General features: G+C 43.1%; 3 protein-coding genes across 3 annotated transcripts in view; 2 read left to right on the top strand and 1 right to left on the bottom strand.

Moving 5' to 3' along the window:
* LOC106650997 overlaps positions 1-21,424 on the bottom strand; it is a 55,741-nt gene that overhangs the window by 14,291 nt on the left and 20,026 nt on the right. The gene's annotated exons all lie outside the window — the stretch shown is intronic.
* LOC106650984 (zinc finger CCCH domain-containing protein 13-like) overlaps positions 4,641-21,424 on the top strand; it is a 35,579-nt gene continuing 18,795 nt past the window's right edge. The window contains exon 1 of the mRNA XM_023461735.1: positions 4,641-4,954. The gene's annotated coding sequence lies outside the window, so the exon portion shown is untranslated. The remainder of the gene's footprint in view (positions 4,955-21,424) is intronic.
* On the top strand, positions 9,440-14,921 carry LOC106651073 (venom dipeptidyl peptidase 4). Its single transcript, XM_014369412.2, has 2 exons — positions 9,440-9,988; positions 11,100-14,921. The coding sequence occupies exon 2, from the start codon at positions 11,533-11,535 to the stop codon at positions 13,966-13,968; it is 2,436 nt and encodes an 811-aa protein (XP_014224898.1). The 5' UTR covers positions 9,440-9,988; positions 11,100-11,532; the 3' UTR covers positions 13,969-14,921.

Genomic DNA, 21,424 nt, shown 5'->3' with positions numbered 1-21,424 from the left:
TATTTTCAAACGTTGTATTGTATCAGAAAACCTGAAGTGATTTCTCTTTAAATGAATAATGCAGAAATACAAAATTAATTAAAATCCCAAAAGGTCTTATCAGTAAAAATTTTTAGAATCATTTATCGAAAATTATCTGGCATCACTTTATATTCAACGTTGACGGAACGCTCAAGTCGACTGTGATATCCAAATAATTTTTACTGCATTCGTATAAGTATCGAGTACTGTACTTATGTGCCTTTCAAGCATTTCTTTTCGTCCAAACCATTTATGAAAAATCTCACATTCAAAGGGCTTACTCCGATTATATACTGGTATGTACTGTACTGGTATGTCTTTTGAAGCCACTCTTCCACCCAAATGATATGACAAATTTTACATTCTAAGGGTTTGCTACGATCATGTACTAAGTTCACATGACGTTTGAGAGTATATTTTCGCCCGAAGGTCTTACTCCGACTATGTACTGTATTTATGTGTATACTGAGATTACACATGTCTGAAAATGATTGGTGAAAAATTTCACATTCAAAGGGTTTGCTCCCAATATTTACTATACTTGTGTGCATTGCAAGCGTTTGTTTTTGTCCAAAGAATTTATGACAAATATCACAATCAAAAGAGTTGCTTTGATTATTTACTGTATTTATGTGAATTTTAAGGTGACCTTTTGGTCGAAATGATTTTCGACAAATCTCACATTCAAAAGGTTTGCTCCGAAGATGTACTGTATTGACGTGACGTTTGAGGTCACTCTTGTCACCATAGGATTTGTGACATTTGTCACATTCGAAGGGTTTGTTTCCATCATGTACTGCATTTATGTGTTTTTTGAGGTAATTCATTTGGCTATATAACTAGTGATATATATCACATTCGAAGGGTTTATTCTGATCATGTACTAAATTCATGTGATGATTTAGGTTTTTTCTGTTTGCAAATTACTTGTTGCAAACTTCACATTCGAGTCATCTAACGCCCTTTTGATATTCCTTTTTAAATTCGACTAGTATGTTTCAAACGCGCTCCGCGCGTGTTAATTTTTTCACTCGTTTTTTGAGGTTATAGTGACTTTCAGGCGCGCTTCGCGCGCGTACATCTTTCAGTCAGTTTCGAAAAAGTTGCTATTTTGACCGTAGATGTCACTTTATTACGTTTCGACTCGAGTCAAAAGTCAGTCGACCAATCAGAGGCCGAATAGATTGGCTTCACTTTTAGGTCCATCTCTTTTTTATAAGTTAGATTCTCCCCTGATTATTTTTTTGATACCTTATACACTTTTTCGAGTTCTTTTTTCGAATATTTTCACCTTCTGAGATTCGTCAAGCTGCAATTGAGACTTTTCCCAAAATCGACAGTTATTATCGTAATCGAATCCTTTTCTTATTAAAATTATCAGCCTTTTTTCATTCAAGTCATTTGTTTGATTTCCTGATTTTACAGTGGTTTTCAATGAAGGTTTTGATTCCAATTTAACATCTCTGTACTCAAAAATGATACCGTCATCGATAACATCGATGACGATATCGATGTTAATTATAATTAAATATACACCAAAATTGGAATAAAAATTTCACTCATACTGACGCAAAATTATCTTACACACAAGCGCTGTATATGCAGAGAAACATTTATACAAAAAAGAAGTATAAAAACCCACACCGAACAGTGCATAACGTTATTACAAATGTGATCTTAAAAATTAAATTCAATTAGTCATAGGAGTTTTAATTAATGGTAAAATATCTACGGTTGCTTTGATAAATAAACAAAAATTATGATTTGCATAAATTATGTTTGTGAAGTATTAAAATGATTAAATGGTTTAGTGTTTGCCATTGGAAATATTTTTTTTATTCTTTGAATTTCTGTACAGTTCAAATAGTTTTGACTCAGTCCCGAGTGACTTAAGAAAAAGTCCTATACAATTTTTACTGGAAATTTTTCAAGAACTCACAAAGAACTCAAAAAGTCATAATAAAAATGCTTTTTATAAATTATAAATCAATTTATTGATACTAGTATTATTATATATATAAATTATTATTATATGAAGAAGAAATATTTGCAAAACGTAGGCAATCGAATAAAATTTGCGTTAAAACATCATCCTAAAAGCAATGCCGATAAAACTTTTGAAGACTTGAAAAACGAGAATCATCAAGTAAAAAATAAAAAACGTAGCGTTTTGTGCCGTCAATAATTATGTGTAAGAACGAGAATGTTTTCGGGACTTCGACCTTGAATATAAAAAAGGAAAAATATAAATTTATATTTAAAAACAAAATGAAGATTTTTTAATGAGACAATAAACAAATTTTCAATGTAATCAAACTTCAAGCCGAAGTTTCATACATTTTCAAGATGAAAAAATTGTAAAATAAAAATTTATTAGATAGTGACTATCAGGTTCGATTGAGCCAAAATTGAACATTTTGAAAAAAGGGTTTTAATACGTAAAGCTAATATTTTTCTAATCCGGTACATAGCTTCAGTTGTTGTTATTGTTGTTGTTGATGTTGTGGCACTTTTAGGTAGCAACTCCAAAGAGCCCAAAGCCCCAAAGATATAGTTCTGTGGGATGTTCGATAAATAGATTTTTCGAAATGCACAACGAAAATATTAAATTAAATTTGAAGACATTTTTTACGACGCGTGATTGAGCTTATTCCGGAAGCAAAAATTATTGCTTGCTCGTCGTGAGTTTTGAAAATTTAAAGGATAATCTTTATATAAAGAAAATGATTTCTTCATACATAATTGTTTTATTCGAAAACCCCCTGTATAATAGGTAAAATTCTTATTATAAAGGTTTTAGCATTAATAAGGAATTAAAATACTCATACACGTTTTCTGTAATTTAAATTGAAGATGATTTTAAAGTTATATAAATGTTTGAAAAATGATTTATTCTTGATTGTCTTAACATTTATAAATTGAATTTTTGTTAATAAAAGAAAAAATCGTAATGAGTAAAATATGCTAGATTTTCTAAATTCTATATACTTATAAAAGTATATCCAAAAATATGGGTTTCTATTCTTCAATGAAAAATATTACTAAAATTGAAACAAGTTGAATTTATCAAAACAATTTGGAAACAAGTGCTAACTGATGTGAAAGTAACCTAGCCCATGAAATCATTTAATTAAATCGACCATCGAAAAACTGTCTACTTTCACGCATAGCACTAGTATAAGATCGGTATTTGACACATGTTATTTTTACATTACGCATTATCGGTTTGATGAAAAAAAAAATATTTTATTTAAGCATAATTGTATAGGGCTAAAATTTTTTAAGCTTAACCCTGTTTCTAAACTCTTATCTTTAATTAATATCGAGAGAAAAATGGAGTAATTGCGAAATTTCATACTGGCGAGTAACGCCGCTAAGTAAAAATCATTTTCTGCGAATTGAACCAAAATATATACCAAACCTACATATTTCAGCTTGTTGAAAATTTGTATGACATTGGCTTCAAATTAAATTAACCTTTTCTCGCTCAAAAACTCTTCTTATTTATAGCTAAGCGGGTTTTTACAAATGGGACAAAAAATTCGGGAACTTTACTAATTTATTTTGTCAATATGAATCCACGTAAAAAAAAACATTTAAAAATAAAATCTTTATAAAATTTAGACTCATAGCTTGGTCGAAATGACTGACGTTATCATGGTTCAAAAATCTCAGACTGCGCCATCTCCAGATATATTGCTCCAGGCGATGGATTTTCTAAGGATTAATATCTCTTGTCTGAATCGTCATGTTATTTTTAAAGGCTTTCTCAATCACGCCCGAAATGTCGACACTATTAATCCTTTCATTAAGTCATTTTAATTATCTCTTGGAATAAGTAGCCTTTTCTCAAAGCTCGCGTTAAACTGTTTAAAGCTGCGAATCGCATAAGGTCAACGCTGCAATTTCTGCAACGAACTGCTAAATCGTTTCGCCTATAGCAGCAGAGAGTCAGGTGGGCCTTTCGCTGGCCCGTCCGCGAAACGTCTCTCCGTGTTTACGCGAGGCAAATTTAAGCCGAACAGCCGAGAGTCACCTGTTATCGAAGCTCCGCGTGCAGCGCGTATACAGGAGCGCGTGTACAGCATGGGCCCACACTTGGGGTCCCCCTCCTGGCGTAGCCGCTCGCGGAGGGGCCCCTTTCGACTCGTAGAAAGCTTCGCTGCTGCCGTGGGCCGCGGATAAGTCGCCTTTACCTCTATAGCTCGACTCGAGTCTCTTGTTTTTCGCGCTCGCCTCGTCAGTCTCGAAGCCGGACTAAGACGCGCCGCACCGCACGAACACGTGAATTACAGCAGCAGCAGCAAGCCGCAGTTCGCAAGCAGCGATCCGCTACAGTATACTCTCTCTCTCTTTTTTTTTTTCGTGCCCGCGACGCAAGGCCCCGAAACTCAGCTGATCGCGTTGCTCCCCGTTGTGCTTCTTTCGAAACTGCAGACGTGTTTTTGCGCGAGGATATCGTTCCTCGCAGCCAACGACGCCAGCAGCAGCAGCAACAGCAACGGCAACAGCACCAGCGACAGCGACAGCAGCAGAAGCAGTAGCAGCAGCCTTGAAAGTTTTCCCCGCGAAAGTAACCGAGTGCAGTGCAACTCGCCAATCGGTGTTCGCTCCCTCGTTCTTGGTGTAACTGCGCGCTTACGCATACGCTCGCGCTCACTCACTCACTCACTCACACTTGCACCACACACATACACACACAGACAGACGGACAGACACGCATATCCTTGCAGGTACACGAGTTTGCCACAGCGCATAAATACACATCCACACACGGTGTTCATTCGCGAGTGTGATATCTCTTCGCACCCTGGGACAAAAGGAAATTTCCGCAGCAAAGAAAGACGCGTCTCGCTGACCGCTGCTCACGACAAGAGCCGTGCACGGAGCAGCATCCTAGACTCACTTTTTCATGAGGGATTAACACGAAAAGGTTAGTGACACATCCTTGATTCAACGTACCATCTACTATCCTTCCAAGTGCATTCGTGCACCCAAGACACATATGTATTGGCTTTATAACACGGAGTCGCTATTATTATTTGATCAGCTTGCCAGGTACTTTTTCGCGTCTGTGCATCCTCGTATAGTTTCTTTGCCGTGCTCGACAACGATACACAATATTTTCTCCTCGCAGACAATTCGACGCGAAAAAATCGCGCTTTCTAACGAAAAACTCGCTCGCTTCTAATCAATGCGCTAAGTCTGCAGCAGTTACTTTGCGTTTTTCATTCGTTGAAACACGCTGCTGCTGCTACTACTACTACGTTATACAAACTTGTGCTCGCGCTCCCGTTGAAAATGAAAGTATCGGGCTCGAATATGATCGGAGCAAAAAATCGAAAAAAAGAAATATATATTACAGCCTGTAGGATTTAAACGGATAAATGTATATAATATATCGCAACTTGGCGTGTTTGCGTTGCTTTGGACGACGAAAAGCAAAATGATGCTATCAAAAGTATCGTCGTGTTCGTCGCGCGTTCGTTAGTGTCGACGACTTCAAGGTTTCGATTGCTTTATTTAAAGGGTAACGAGTTTTCAGATGTCAATGATGAAACTTTTCGTTCTCCATTGCACCGATTCGACTTTTATAAATAAAATACTCGTCCAATTTTAAATTGGACGAAAATACAAAATTAAATCAGAAAATTTTGAAATAAAATTTTAATCTCGATACATTTCTTTTATTCCGTTGAATTAAATATCTAAAAAATACCATGCGTATTACTGATTTACGGGGAACTAATTAAATCATCACGTTAAAATTAAAATTATCAACAGTTCGTACATAGCAACAATTTTTAATACCTTATATTCGTTACAATAATGAATGAAGTGTTAAAAAATATTGTTATGATATAAATTGCCTTTCTTCAGTGACATGTAGTGTCTTTGTCTATCATTAAAATTCATTGTTAATACAGAGTTTATTGAACCAGAGTTTATTTCATTGTAAAAATGTATCGAGCTACGATTTCGATTTCGTATATGATATGCGTCAAACTTTCTCGTCCGTATCATTGACAATAGTTTCTGTAGTTAAATTCACCGCAACTACATCGATGTCTGGTATCAGTATACATCTTAGGTTCTTTCTTTTTTTTAAACGAGCAAAAATGGACGCAGAGGCGTGAAGATTCATGAAAATATGATAATGAAAAAACCTCATGGACTTAAATAACTTTAGAAACAGTTTTTCAATGTCCATTCGTTCAACAAATGAAGAAAGTGGCAAATTCCCCGATTCGTAAAATCGATTCGTCGCAAATAACAAAGCATACAGGTATTCGATACATGGCATTGGTCTTGAGACGAACGTCAGGCGAATTTTTAAAGCTTCATTATAATGTATTCTTGGATTCCGATGCTGCCAAACTGGCGGCTATGCAAGTGCCGAAAAAAAATCGTTCATAAATATTTATGAATATAAAATATATGTGCGTGGACATACATTTATAACTAAGGTCATTCAAAAGCCACGGACAGGCAGGCTCCAATCGGGTATCGTGACAAGTGAACTCTCGAGTCGCAATACGTTGGGTATAGATGGCAGAGCTGATAGTTATGATCCTAGAAATTTGAAATCCTAACAAACACGCAATAGAGCAATGCACTCGACGCTATTGTATTGGTTTCGACTAAATATTTGGTACGCGAGTAGAATAGCAAGTGCTTCTTTTGACAGATGCTCGCGCGTCTCAGGTAAGAGGCAGCAGCCTTGCGCCGAATGCTCCAGGCAAATTTTTCACTCAACACTGACTCAGCGAGCAACTGTAATAACTTGTTTCGTCAAGACTTCAATGTTCCCGGCTCGACCTTCTTGTGTCGGTAGCCGCGGCTAAATTATTCAATTTTTGAAACTAATTACCCAATTGTCGCGTGATCATTAGCGCACGATGCTAATCTTTGAAAAATCTCATTTGGGTAGACAAACTTTATAGTTCATTTTTTTTAATGAATATTTGCAACTTTCGGATAAGATTTTGATCAAAATTTATGCATCGATACATTTTTCTGAGAATTTACAAAAAAAAAATAACTAATAATATGAAAGTTTACTTCGGTTGTAGTGGCAAAATCAATAGCATCTACACGAAAAAATTGCATAAATTATTATTTACTTCTTCATAATACCAGCTTTGTCAAATCATAATCTATTTTTATAAAATTTCTGTTTAGCGTATGATGTAATTTGTTTGAAAAGTATGATTTTCAAATTCGCAGTTAACGATTAACTTATATCTGTAGTAATGCTAAATGTTCCCACGCGCTCTCTGCAAAAATCATTTTTGAAAAAAAAATCCTCGCATCATTGGCGAAGCACTGATGTAGGTCATGCAGATAAATTAATAATCAAACTCGTACCTTTGATTTTCACAAAAATAATAACGCGAAGGCGAGTGTAATGAGCGTGAAATGTCTCTCACCACAGACGTATTTAGAAAACGAAACATTAAGAATAGTGTGTGTGCGCGCAAGTAAAAATGCCAATCATTCATTGTACATACATTATAAGAGATACATACACACACACACACACATACACACGTCGAAGTAGTCATGCTAAAACTTTGAGCGCAAGAAGTTTTCTCCATGCATAAAATTATATTTCGCATAAATTGTCTCGAAAGGGAGATCTCAGCAGTGACGAGGAAAAATAGCATGGCAAGAGTCAGTCGGTTATACCAAGAGTACCAAGGATAAAAACCACCGCACCGACACTTTTACCTTATAATAGAGCTAGCTGTGTCTGCTGCATGCGCTGTACACAGCCAACTTACACAATAAACTAATAAGAGGCGAAGAAACGAGCGCGAATTTTCTTAACGCTTGGTTAAATTTTGTCGACGAAATATATCGCCTGCTCCATAAGAGAGAGAAAAGAGAGAGAGAGAGAGAGAATACCGGTTTTCTCATCCCGCAAATGTGCATTAAAAACCGCTTCGATGCGACTGAATTTTCCGAGGTGCCTCAGATAGCGATCTCGACACAATGTCCGTATAAAGGCCACTGCAGAGAGGGAAGTTTTTGCAATGTCGACCGAGTCGACTTTTGTTGACCGGTTAATTTATAGTTAGCGTATAAAATTATTTAAAAGTTTGAAACACCATCTTTATATCCTTATTTTTACGACAGTTCAATCTTCGACGTTGCCCCTTTTGACAGAGTCGAAAATTTCATTGTGACACTATGTTCATCCTGCAGGCGCGTTGAATACGTTTATTGGCAGATGTAATTTCAGTCTAGAGCTTTACGAGTCACGTCAGCGCCAGACGCTTGTCACGTACATACACACATCGGCAAGATTTTCTGATAGATTCAATCACTGCAGCCAGCGGCGCTACAGTCAGCGATTTTCGCCTGTCCCGTCATTTTCTTCGTATCTCTCTGCTGCTGTACTAAATATAATCGATTCTCGTCCACGAGTCATCGATACGGTTCTTGGAAAAGAAATTTTTCGCTCCTGCGCTCTCCGGCACACGACGACACAACTCGTTCGTCCATGTTTGTAATTGTATATTTGCGATTACTCGGGAGTCGGGATCTACGTATACGATGTCCCGTGTACGCGGAAAAAGCTCGCGCCTGGACTGGCGCTGGAGACGCGCGCGCGCATACACGTGCTCATTATAATAGCAGCGAGCGGCCCGTAATGCGCAAGAGCTGGCTATTTTTAACGTCGACGAAACTGCACTATACCGCACAAAGGTTCAAATCGCGGCTGCAATCGCGCGCTTGACGGCTATATATATATGTGCAGCAAAGGAACGAGAGAGAGAAAGAGAAAAAGCAGCAGCGGCTCAAATAGGAGAGCTTGCAAGTAAATTGACCTCGATGTCTGACTCGTTATCTAGCGCGTAGCGATCGGCTCGTGCGCTCACACTCACACACGGCACACACATACGTACAAAAGTACCGACACTGATTTATATGCACACGAGTAAGCTATCATAATATATTGGAAGAGTGTGCGTGTGTGTCCGTGTGTGCTGTGCGCGTGGGTAGAGGCGCGCGCGTGAGCTTATGTCGAGGTGTGTATCATAATAATACGCACGTAATGTATAAACGTGCGTAAACGAGGATCGCCATATGGGAAAAACTGTACAACAAGAGAAGGGAAGGATTCAATGCTCATATTATAATATATACCTTGACATACGAGTCGTACCATGTGTATGTGTGTGTGTAACGTGTAACGTTTTACGCACAATATATAATACGACGAAGAGTCGCACACACACATAAGTAGGTGGTATTATTCCAACAACATGCGAAAGTCCATTACGTAAAAGGTGCTACAGCCGACATGTCGGTAGTACTGCAGAGCCGAGCTGCGAGCAGCGACCAGCCACGCCGCAGTCACGATATATCAGTGCCGCCGCTCGAAAGTACCTGCGCCGCAGCCCAGCGCGACTGGCTGACCCAGGAGTTCTCCTGCTGCAGCATCGATAGTAGCCGCGGAGGTGTCCTTCAGTTGCAGCTGCTGCAGCGCGTGGGACTGTGCAGCGGCCTGTGCGAGAGATTTTCGGAGCTCGATCGACGTCGCGGATGTCGAATTGTCTCTCGCGGATGTGTTCGCGCCGCTCGCTTTTACCCGAAAGCTGCAGCTATAACTTCTCGACGCGACTACCACTGCGTTTCCGGCCCTGCGCTCGCTAGCCTCGCGCACAACTCGACGCTTTTCTTCTTTTTCTTCTGCTTCTTCTTCTACTACTGCAAAGTGCAAGACAAAGAAAATATAGGTATATATCTGGTAAACGTCCTGCTTGAGCGACTGCGAGCCGCTGCCTGCAAGTACAAATAAGCAGTGCCGCGCCGCCAGCACCTTGACCCGAAAAGCCGTTCGGCTGTCGGCGGCAATGCGCCGATCTGCTGCAGAGTCTCTTCGCCAGCACTAGCTAGCTAGTAGCGCCGCATTTGCCCGCGCCGATCCATCTCGGCAGGATGGAGATTATTGTGTAAGGTACGGCTTTATTCTTAGCTAGCTTCTTCTATATTTCTCAGTTGAGTCTGCTTCTCTCGTTGTGTTGTGTGCCTTACGTTTATCTCGAATTACGCTCGCACCTCGTGTGTACCTCAAACTCTTTTCTCGGCACTCGTTTGGGCGTATATCCGACTTTTCGGAGCCTTCGTGTATAGACGCGTATCCTTATCGTGCCAGGTCGCATCCGCCGTGATAATATACACCGTCGACAAAAGACTTTGCTTAGTACTTCTTATATGATTTAACTTATTTCGTTCCCATTTCGCAGCAACTTTTTTACGCTTGCATGTAAAGCACGAAGGCAATTAATTTTCTTACATTTTAAACTGCATCAATTTGCTATAATAAAAGTATAATTCGTTCTGGAAGTGATTCATCGAGCGATTAAAATTCCTAGCTCTCGAGCGTGGCATTTATTTTTTGCGCTACGCTGTCCTTTGAATATTAATTCATTCAAACTCGCGCTGATCTGAATTCTAATTATCGATCGCACAGAGTGCTGGAAAATGTGCTAAAAAAGTGGACTCGAATCCGATCCGTACTTATCAGTTCAATGTGAAGACCACTGTCATTGTACGATAGGTGTAACACCGGTGTAATTGACACATTCAAAACAAAGCTTGTAATTCTAATAGAGACTTAAATAATACTTCTCTTTAACGTCAAACTCGAATCACATGCCACCGAGAGCGTCGTAAAGTCATCACGGTCGCGCGTAATAATTCACATTCGTATAAGCACAAATCGTTCAATAATTCTGCGCAATGTTTGCTGCATATGTATATAGTTGTTTCGAAACTCTGCGCCGTATATACACTCTCGTTTCTAATAATTTATAATCACTTACGCACCGATAATCGTACTTTTCCATGCGCCATTAAAGTTTTAATACGACTACTGTTTGTTTTCACATATAGAAAAAAAATAATAAAAATAAAGAACGTTACGATGCTCCGAACGTGTGTGGCATGAGCATGTGTGTGAATACGAGTGCTATTTGAGTATTATAATGTGTATGCGAAGCTAGCTATTCTCTGTCTATATCTGACTTTGCTCCTGGCACCCAATCGTTTTAATTTTCCTCTTTCAGTCTCGTGCGGCGCTGTGTACCTAAGAGAGGCAGGCCAGAGCCAGGCCGAGGCGCACCACGCACACACACAGCCTGTAATCAGCTATATAGAGAAGCAAGATAAAAAAAAATTAACACTCTCTCTCTATCTCTCTTTCTCTCTCACTCTCTCTCTCTCTCTACCTGTGGGCCTGCAGCGACGCACGAGCAGCGAGAGGTTTCTCTAAGAGACTACACGGCGGGCGCGCGGCACTACACGCTCGATAAGCCATAGTCGCGCTCGCGACTACGCGGCTTAGTGTCGTACCGTCCGTAGTGGCGAGAGTGCGAGCCTCGCGATCCGAGACTGGCAGCAGCTGTCTGCGTGTTGTGTTGTTGTGCGAGTCTACGATCAGCTGCGCAGCAGCCGCAGCAGCAGTAGCAGCAGCTTTAAAAGGCCGCGCGTTATCGTAGAATGAAGGACTCTGTGTTCGATATAAGTGACATGACGACACGGAATTACACGGCTTCGCGGCGCAATTGGATCATCGGCATGATACTGTTGTTCGTGCTGGTGCTCGTGGTGACCGGCGCGGCCGTGCCCCTACTGGGCAACCACAAGGCCAGCGACGTGGACGCCCTGAAGAGCGATCAGCCGGCGCTGGCCTATCCCGGCGTGACGCTCCGCGAGTGGCTCAACGGCTCGTTCAACGCGCGCAGCTTCAACGGCACCTGGCTCAGCGGCCGCGAGATACTCTACGAGGACGACAACGGCGACATCGTCATCTTCGACGTGCAGGCGAGGCGATCGCGCAGCGTCTTCAACATCAGCAGGACCGCCAACATGGCCAGCTTCGACCAGCAGTTCTCGGCCGATCGCAAGTACCTGCTGCTGGCCTTCAACTATCAGAGGCTCTTCCGTCACACCTACCTGGCCCAGTACAAGATCGTCAATTTGGAGACGCGGGAGGAGACGCTGCTGCGCAGCAACGGCCTGGGAGCCCTGCAGCTGGCTCTGTGGGCCCCCGAGGGCAACGGCCTCGTCTACGTCTACCAGAGCAACATCTACTACAGGCCCGAGGCCGAGATCGACAAGGACTATCAGATCACGCACACGGGCGAATTCGGCCGCGTCTACAACGGCGTGCCCGACTGGGTCTACGAGGAGGAGATCTTCGCCTCCAACAAGGCCATGTGGTTCTCGCCCTCGGGCAACAAGTTGGCTTTCGGCTACTTCGACGACACCTTCACGCCCATCATGAGCATACCCTACTACGGCCTGCCGGGCCCGAGGAATCAGTATCCCTCGGTCATTCCCGTGCACTATCCCAAGAGCGGCGTGCGTAATCCCACGGTCAAGCTGTTCCACGTGGACCTGGAGGCTGTGGCCAAAGGCAGCAACGTAGAACTCGTCGAGATCAAGCCCCCGGCGCCGCTAGCCAATCAGGAGGCCATTCTGGCCACTGTGGCCTTCCCCACGGAGGACCTGGTCTCGGTCACCTGGATGAATCGAGTCCAGAATCAGGCCTACTTCCGCATGTGCAGCGTCGCCAATCACAATTGCTCCACAGCCCTCGAGTACAGAGAGAAGCACGGCTGGGTCGAGCAGTTCATTCCGCCTCTGTTCAGCAAAGACGGCAAGTCCTTCCTGCTGATCCTGCCGCAGAAGCAAAACGACAACGACTACTGGCGACACGTGACCCTCGTGTCCGAAGCGACGAGTCCGGCTCCCAAGACCACCGCCCTCACGTCGGGCCTGTTCGTCGTGCTCGAGATCGTCTCCTGGGACGAGGCCAACAATCAAGTCTACTACCTGGCCAACACCGAGAAGGATCCGGCTCAGAAGCATCTGTACCGGGTGTCGAGCGCCGAGGGACTCAACGCCGTGCCTCGTTGCCTCAGCTGCAATATCACGAGCGGCGGCAACGACGACGACGACGATCTCGAGAGTCGCCGCGACTGCACCTACAATTCGGCCGAGTTCTCCCAGGACAGCTCGTACTACGCCCTGACTTGTGCCGGGCCGGGAGTGCCCGAGGTCACCATTCACGACCGCGACTCCAAGAGAATCGTCACCTGGGAGAGCAACCGCGCCATCGCGAAACGAATAGGCAAAAAGTCGCTGCCCATCCAGAAGAAGCTGCGAGTGCCCGTGCCCGGTGGCTTCGAGGCTCGCGTGAAGATGCTGCTGCCGCCTAACGCCGATCTCTCGGGCAGGACCAAGTACCCCATGCTGGTCTACGTGTACGGCGGGCCCGATACCAACGAGGTCACCGACAAATTCAACATCGACTGGGGCACGTACCTGGTGACGAACAAGAGCATCATCTACGCGTCGATCGACGGCCGCGGCACCGGTTTGAAGGGCAACCGCATGATGTTCGCCGTCTATCGCAGCCTCGGCACGGTGGAGATCGAGGACCAGCTCAACGTCACCGCCTACCTGCAGAACAATTTCGCCTACATCGACAGCCAGCGCACCGGCATCTGGGGCTGGAGCTACGGCGGCTACGCCACGGGCATGGCGCTGGCCATGGATCTGCGCGGCACCTTCAAGTGCGGCATCTCGGTGGCGCCCGTCACCGACTGGACCCTCTACGACTCCATCTACACCGAGCGATTCATGGGCCTGCCCAACAGCGACGACAATCTGCTCGGCTACAATCGTAGCCTGCTGCTGAACAAGGTGGCCAACATACGCAACAAGGACTATTACCTGATTCACGGCACCCTCGACGACAACGTGCACTATCAGCAGTCGCTCTTCCTCGCCAAGTTGCTCGAGGAGCAGGACATTCTGTTCCAGCAGCAGACTTACACCGACGAGACCCACGACATCGCTCGAAGCCGCACTCATTTGTATCACTCGATGGGCAAATTCCTCGATCAGTGTTTCAAATTGTCCTCATAAGATCCTTCTTTGTGTGCCTGGCGAGTAATAGCGAGTGAAGAAAAATGTTCCTAATCTATCCCTCATTTTACCGTTAATTTTTTTTCTTTTTTTTTGTTAAAACGTTGAAATCTCAAAAATTTTTAGCCTATTTAAATTTTTTAGGCTTAACTTTAAAACTAAACTATTAGTTATATTGAGTGCTATTTTAAATTTATGATGAAGCAATTAATTGGCCTTGAGTGTGCTCCAAAAAATTAAATTTTAATTTGGAAATATTATAATTCATTATAATTATAACAAATCAGCCAACATTGAACTTTTAATTTCATCAAGAATCGTTATTAAAATATAATAGTTTTTTAATAATAAAATTTTGTGCTGCATCAAGTAAATATTCATACTTGATTATTTTTAAATTAAAGTATATAAAATAATTATTAACGAATGATCAACAACGAAGTATAAATTACTATACAGCACTTTTTACTAAGCTACACATGAACGTTTTACTGTGACTTTTTATACTGTACGATTAAGATCAAAATCGTGATCTTATTTAAGTTAATTTGTTTGACATCTTATTTAATTAAATGTTGAATTTCATTTTTTACACCGAGTTAATTTTTAAAATACGTAATTCTATGAGGAAACACAAACTTGTAAAAGCATCATGTAAAGCATATCATTCAACGTTAGATTGTATCGATAATTTTTTGTTTCCGCTCAACGGCAAGCTACTTTAAGCTCACTTTATTGTTCCCTTCACGCACATTTACACGCGTAAGTTAAATTAAGTTTATGTATTACTTTCATTCATTAAAAAATGTATTTGTATGTCATCAAAAGGACGAATCGATATATGACAATATTTTTCTACGTTACAGTACAAACATTTGTTACACATATATTTTTGTAGAGGCCCCAAAAGCCCGAAGTAACTGCGACCAAAATAAAAGTTGGTTATTCATATACACAAGTATTGGATTTTTGATCACTTTCTCATACGTTGACTTCGCCTTTAGAAATTCATTAAGGCGCCTTATGTCGCGCATTACGAACATTAATATGGTTCGCCTGCTCGCTCGGCAAGTGCAAAATGAAAAGTAAAAGCAGTCTAGTCGGCTATTTAAATGGCTTGCCAGCATATGTATCGTATGTATACTCTAGAATCATAACACTGACACGTATTTTGTAAAACGTTTTCGATTCATGCCGATTTTTCGAGGTATCAGAAGAAAAACGTGTTTCTTGCGTGATTATATTCGACGGTCGAGAATTTAAAAACTAGGCAAATTGAAAAACGAAAACATTGAGTTTCATTTGAAAAAATGCTCGAAGCAACAGTTGCCTCGATAGTTTGTCCGAAATTAAAGTCAATGACCACCGATTGTTGCTATAAAAACAATCGCGTTGATCGAAGAGAAAAAAGGTCCTTCGCGAACGTCATGCATACAATCGTATGGTACAGCAGGAGAGGTATTACCAATGCGTCCATACGCGTGCAACAAAACGTGTACCGTACGAAAATTGTACTGCATAAGCCAAATGGAGTTTGGTATAAAAAAAATGAATGTTATGTTGCATGTGGCGTGCTCGTACGCGTGCTATATGTATAATACGATCGCGTCGAGCGACGTTCGCGAGAGTGCGAGCCCGCGTGTAAGTATATAAGTATCGCCGCGGCATTGCAGGTATATACGCAAGTACAATCAGAGAGACTTTCTAGCGCAGCGCCAAAGCCAATCTCTCGCTCGCGAGCCTCGACGCGTACCAACAACGCGCCAACAACACATGCACACAGCGTTGCACTGCAGCACTGCCAGTGTGCCGAGTATATCATACGCTTATACGCTCATTTGTGCTGACCGAAACTCAGTCGGTATACACGCAGCAGCGCGCGACACCGCTGCAGCTCTCGCCTATATCGCAATGACAATGTGAGCGTATAATGGCCTGTGTGTGTGTGTGTGTGTGTGTGTATGTGTGTGTCGCAGCTCGTTATCCTATACGCCGATCGTTTCGGAAATTTACTTTCAAAAACGTTGTACAGTGCAGCGGCTCGCTCAACGCGTACGAGTGCTCCAAGCGACTTTGCAGCCCACAACATATGCCTTGGACCGATCGTCGAGCTCAGCGGAACTCCGCACGCATCTAGTTTCGCGCGCCCTGCACCGACTCGCCAATCGAGATTCAAATTTAAAATCGACCCTGTGGGAGCATCGATCGTTCGGCATCGCCAATTATAATCCTAGGCCAATCGCGACGCTTTTACATGGTCATTCTGCTCCTTTGTGCACTCGTTATTCGAGAATCTCTTGCTGTCGCAACAACGAGAACTTAAACAACGGCCATGCTTGCCGAGCTAATGCGCGTTGTCTTTTACAGAAATATTTTAATACCCCGTCGAGTATTTATATACGGAATGTTGGCGGCGGCGGTAGAGGCGCGCGCGCGCGAGCCTCGTAATAATTACAACATTGCTCAACGATAAAAAGAATTATATACGTAATGCATTTTTGCTTAAAACGACTAAAGCGCATCCAGACCACATGGCAAAAAGTCTCGCGGTCGTAAACCTCGCGATCGCGTTGGCTATCTCTCCCGCGCACGTTCACGTAACACCGCGACGACCAAATTCATAAATTGTACGAAAAAAAGGAAAAAAGAGAGAGAGCTTCGTCCAAGTGTTCCTCTGGGCCCAGCTTGCAGCGGCGCGCTCGACTGCACGCTCGGGAACCATCTTCGTCTCCTGGGCGATAAGTCGGCTCTCGATTTATATATCAGCTGTGCGCGAAGCCGTTGTTATTGCAGCGCGAGATCGCGCGCACAGCTCGACTTTTCCTCGGTCGAAAATACGGCGCGCGCTCGCGCGATAAATTAATTGCCGCCGCGCGGACTGTTTAAAAAGGAGACAAGGAAATGAAAGCCGCGCTCGATATACCACGCGCCGAAGGTATAGGCCACGCGATCGTTATATATTATATTCTCGCGGCAGCATTGCAGCTTGTATACACTTTGTTCTTGAGCAACAGTCCGAGCGATCGCTACGCGTATAACGTTGAAGGCTATCGAGTGTTGTACGCGTTATACGCTGTGTGTAAGAGAGACAACCACGCCTTCACCTGGACGCGTATATCCTTTTGAACCTGCGCTGCCGCGCAAATGTAATACCTGCAATACACATAATGTGTAAGGCGAAGCCGTCACGTGCGCCGCCGCTACTGCTGCAGGTCCTTTTTCTTTTCCAAGCTGCTCTCGCTTGACGCTCGGTGGCATTATAATCCGTGCCGTTATCTCGGTTTTAATGCTAGTGGCTTTTATTCTCGTGCTTGGGATTTCGTTGCATGGGCCTCGGGGCGCGAAATACTACGAAAATCTCCTCCATTGATCTACGACCCTTCCGAGATATACTTCGAGTTATGCTATAATTGTGTTGCAAAAATTTCGATCTTTTGCTCGCTGATTTCATCACGATCGGTACGGTCTTGAACGCGTTAGCGACGTTCTTACCCACATAAAAGAGAGCTTAAATCTGCTGAAAATTTAAACTAGAATTTGATTAATTATTTCACTGTGTCGGCTAGTTTATGTATAGTCACGATTGTCAATCGTTTCCGAGCGTGTCTCTCGAGTTGTGCAGTCGCTCGGTTCGCTGAATGCCGATTGTCGACTTTTCACGAGCGCCAATTTGATATTGCGTGCCTTCTATATTGTGTATATAAACGAGTTCTCTATGCATACGCGCAAATAGCTGTGAATGCTGAATACCTAATGCCGAGGCCCATTTATCTTCGCCGGGTCTTTTTTCGTCGTCGTCTCTCTCTCTCTTTTTCTCTATTCGACTCGCAGCTCGCACCGTACTTAAATATGTATGCATGTATGTGCGAAGAGTTTGAGAGCTTTGTGCAATATACGCCCGGCCCTCCATACGAGCCACTATTTGTTATTGTGTTCTCATGCCGTACGCTATTGTGCGCATAATTTCAATGGTCTAGTCAGCGCCCATGGACGACGATAGGAATTTTCTTATTCGGTCAAAAAAAGAAAAAAGACACGTTGCACTTATTCGCTGTGTACTATACATTCTCTTATAATCTCACTTATATATGAAAATCGAAAGTGTAATAATAAAGCAAAATTGATGTATGAACCCGCGCTGTTCCACACGCTACGTTGAGTTTTACACTTGATTTCAAAACTGTGCCAATATATTACTTTGAATACATTCCCGCAACTATATAGATTAAAAAAGCACACAAAACAAGCCAATGTCAAAATAGAATTGTTATGATTTTTCATTCTAGTCACGGGAGCAAATATTTTTTTACAACCGTTGACTGCTACAGGCAGCAAAGATAAGGATACAGAATTAACGAACGTTCGCCGTTCGGCTTTTAATAATCAACGATGTGGTGTACTTATAAAGATAGTCGTTGCAATAAATCTTTACGATGTGTGGAAAATATTGTCTGTGTGAGAAAAAAATCCAATTCGTTAAATTGACTTTGATACAAAGTAGCCGAGCCGAGCCCATAACGAGAAAACTATACCAAAGTATGAAAAAATTTGCACTGTTTTTGTTAAGAACAGCAAGGTACAAAAGAAACGAGACAAGCGAACATCGACGCAGCCAGCATGAAAGTAGACCGAAGATCCACTCGCGGCTTGGTTATATCGTGTACAAAAAATCGACCAAGTTCGAGGAGCGGAGCCGCAGTAGCTGCGTGCGTACATATACACGATCGGAACAATAGACAACCCGCCGCGCTCCCTTACTATACGGCACCGAGCGATCCGCGCGGCGCACGTGTTGTGCATTCGGTATGTGACACCGAAGCTGTGACTTCCTGTGACCTCTGGTGCTTGCGAATTACAAGTACGCGTTACGGTATGCTCCGAGCAGGCGCAGTGCTGCAATAGCGCGACGTCACACATGCGTCGTACAGGCTCTTATCGATGCTCATAATTGTGACTAATTTTTATGTAAGCTCTATGGAGCGTGCGTGTCATTATGCGCATAGTCGGCATTCCGGATCGTCGCTCTAAATGTGTAAAATTACTTCTTTTTTTTTTAGACCAATAAATATCGAGTTGCATCTGTTGATTGTAATTTTGACGTTGAGCAATTTTCGTATTGAAAATACGTACGCCACGCATGCTGCTGAGCAGAAATTTAGCTCTCGATGGAGGATAAAATTTTCAACGAGTTAAAGTCGGAGAAATAGCTGCGCTCGCGGCACGATTAACATGTATGCAAATGTATAACTTTCGTTACCCTTACTCTCTGTAGCAGCTACATTACTATTTGCACCGTTTAAATAGACTCGCTAATGCGACGAGTGTACATATTTGAAGTTGGCGTTATCGTTCCGAGCGGCAATAGAGACATAAAATTTCGCGCTTCTTTGAAGTCGACTATTCGGTCGAGATTTTCGGCCATATGCGTGTTTTCGCCGCCGAATCTATCATTTTATGTGCTGCTGTTGCTGCTGTGTATTACGATACACGCGCGCGGCACGGGGCAGCGCAGCGCGCGATCGCCGAGGCAGCTAATCATGCTTTCACTTCTCGCGCTCTTACACAATCGACGTATCGAGGCTTGCGCTCGAGTAGACACACACACACACACTCACAGACCGAGAGAGCAAGTATATCGTTTTTCCCGAGTTTATAATTTCATAAATACGTCCACAATGTATGTGTCTGTGCGTGTGTAGAGCACTCGGCGATATACGTTCGAGGACTCGAGAGCACAAGACGTCGTCGCGAAAGTATCAGCATACCTCAGCAGCAGCAGCAGCATTTAGCCAAGTCCTCGGTATTACGCGGATCGAGGCACAGCACTTTTGTCTGGGTGACGAGAGAAAAAGCTCGTTAAATAAGTGCCACGGGCCCTCGCCGTCGAGACTTTTCACCGGCGCTTTACATCCGTGCGCGCCTCGGAGCGCAGCAGCAGCTCGCGAATCAGAGCGCGGAATACTCCATATTTTCACGCGGCGATCCGCCGCAAAACTTTTCTCTCTCTCGCTTTAGCTCCTATCCTGCCAATGATGATGAGCTTCTTCCACCGACGCGCGCTTATAAGAGGTGAAAATGCGCCGCATATAATACCAACCGACTTCCTCGCGGCAGCGTTTTCTTTTCTTCGAAAACTACATTCGCGAGAGCAGTGGCATATTACCGAACAAACTCCAACGTTCATTATACGTGTCGTTGAATTAAATAGCTTTGTGTCCTTCGAGTGCACTACAACTACATTAACTGCAATATGTAACAGTCGCAAGAAAAAATGTTACATGACATCATCTCCGATCTTCGTGGTACATTTTCCAGAATAAATAATTTTTGTATAAAAGATTAAATCGTAACTCTGTGTCGAGCGCACTGCGGTAGATAGAGCAACACAAGATGCGATCGTCTGGGCGAAAAACACACACATCGGCACACAATTCTTGAATGGAGAATGACTTTTTAATCTCAATATCGCGCTCACTTTCACTGGGCGCGCGGAGCAAATAAATAGGTATGATGTAGGATCTAATAAACATAACTTTATTCAGCGAATCGAGGATAAAACGGAAGTAATTAAGTCATTGCGCGAAAGTGAGAACTATACAGAATGGAAATTACTATACGTATGTATATTTTTATTATCGTAGTAGGTATATATGTGCGTATATATAATATATATAATGCGCACAAAAGTGGGTGTGCATGGTGCGTTATACATGGGTTCATATCGAACTCACGATGAGGAGTTTAGAAAGCAAAAATTTTTAAATTAAAAAAAAATGAACGCGCGCACTGAAAAACCAGTCAATTACACGCGGCGAGAAATTGTTATATTCGTATACAAGATCGTTGCGAATTGCCTAAAGTTCCTAATATAAAGCGTTTTGATCTTCTGCCGAAATCCACACGAGCTAATGGTCGATCGGTAATCGATAGGATAGGATTCGGTGCGCAAACTAGATGCTACTACGAAGTAAGCGTATACGCGCGCCGTGTTATATCAGAGCAGCTCGTGTGCGGCGCGTTACGGGAATCGCTCGAGCTCGCGAACACGATCGCGCGGCAGAATCGACGGCGGATCGTCCTTATTCCGCTGCGTTTGATTCATAGCTCGACAGCCACTGCTACTTCGGTATTGAAATAGCAAAGTAGTCTCGTCGAAAAAGCCGATCGCTCGCGCGCGTGAAAAAGCCGCGCGAGTACATAAGTACGCGCTCGCGATTGCATCGTTGCTCGCTGCAGAGACGTAACTTACGTCGACTCGAGCACACACGAAGAGATGTAAATTTCCTCTCTTCTCTCTCTCGACGCAGTCGTTTCGGCGCAGACCGATCGCGATATTCGCAGCCCTATATAAGCTCCACGCAGGTCGCGATCGGCTTTTTGCGGCAGAGAGAATCGCTTGCGCCTACGTTATACGTAGTACGTACGTGCAGTACGTACGAAAAAGCGCCGTTAACGT

The sequence above is a fragment of the Trichogramma pretiosum genome, unplaced genomic scaffold, assembly GCF_000599845.2.
Source record: "Trichogramma pretiosum strain Unisexual culture from Peru unplaced genomic scaffold, Tpre_2.0 scaffold65, whole genome shotgun sequence".
Taxonomy (NCBI): Eukaryota; Metazoa; Arthropoda; class Insecta; order Hymenoptera; family Trichogrammatidae; genus Trichogramma; species Trichogramma pretiosum.
This window is presented reverse-complemented; position numbering and strand designations above follow the sequence as displayed.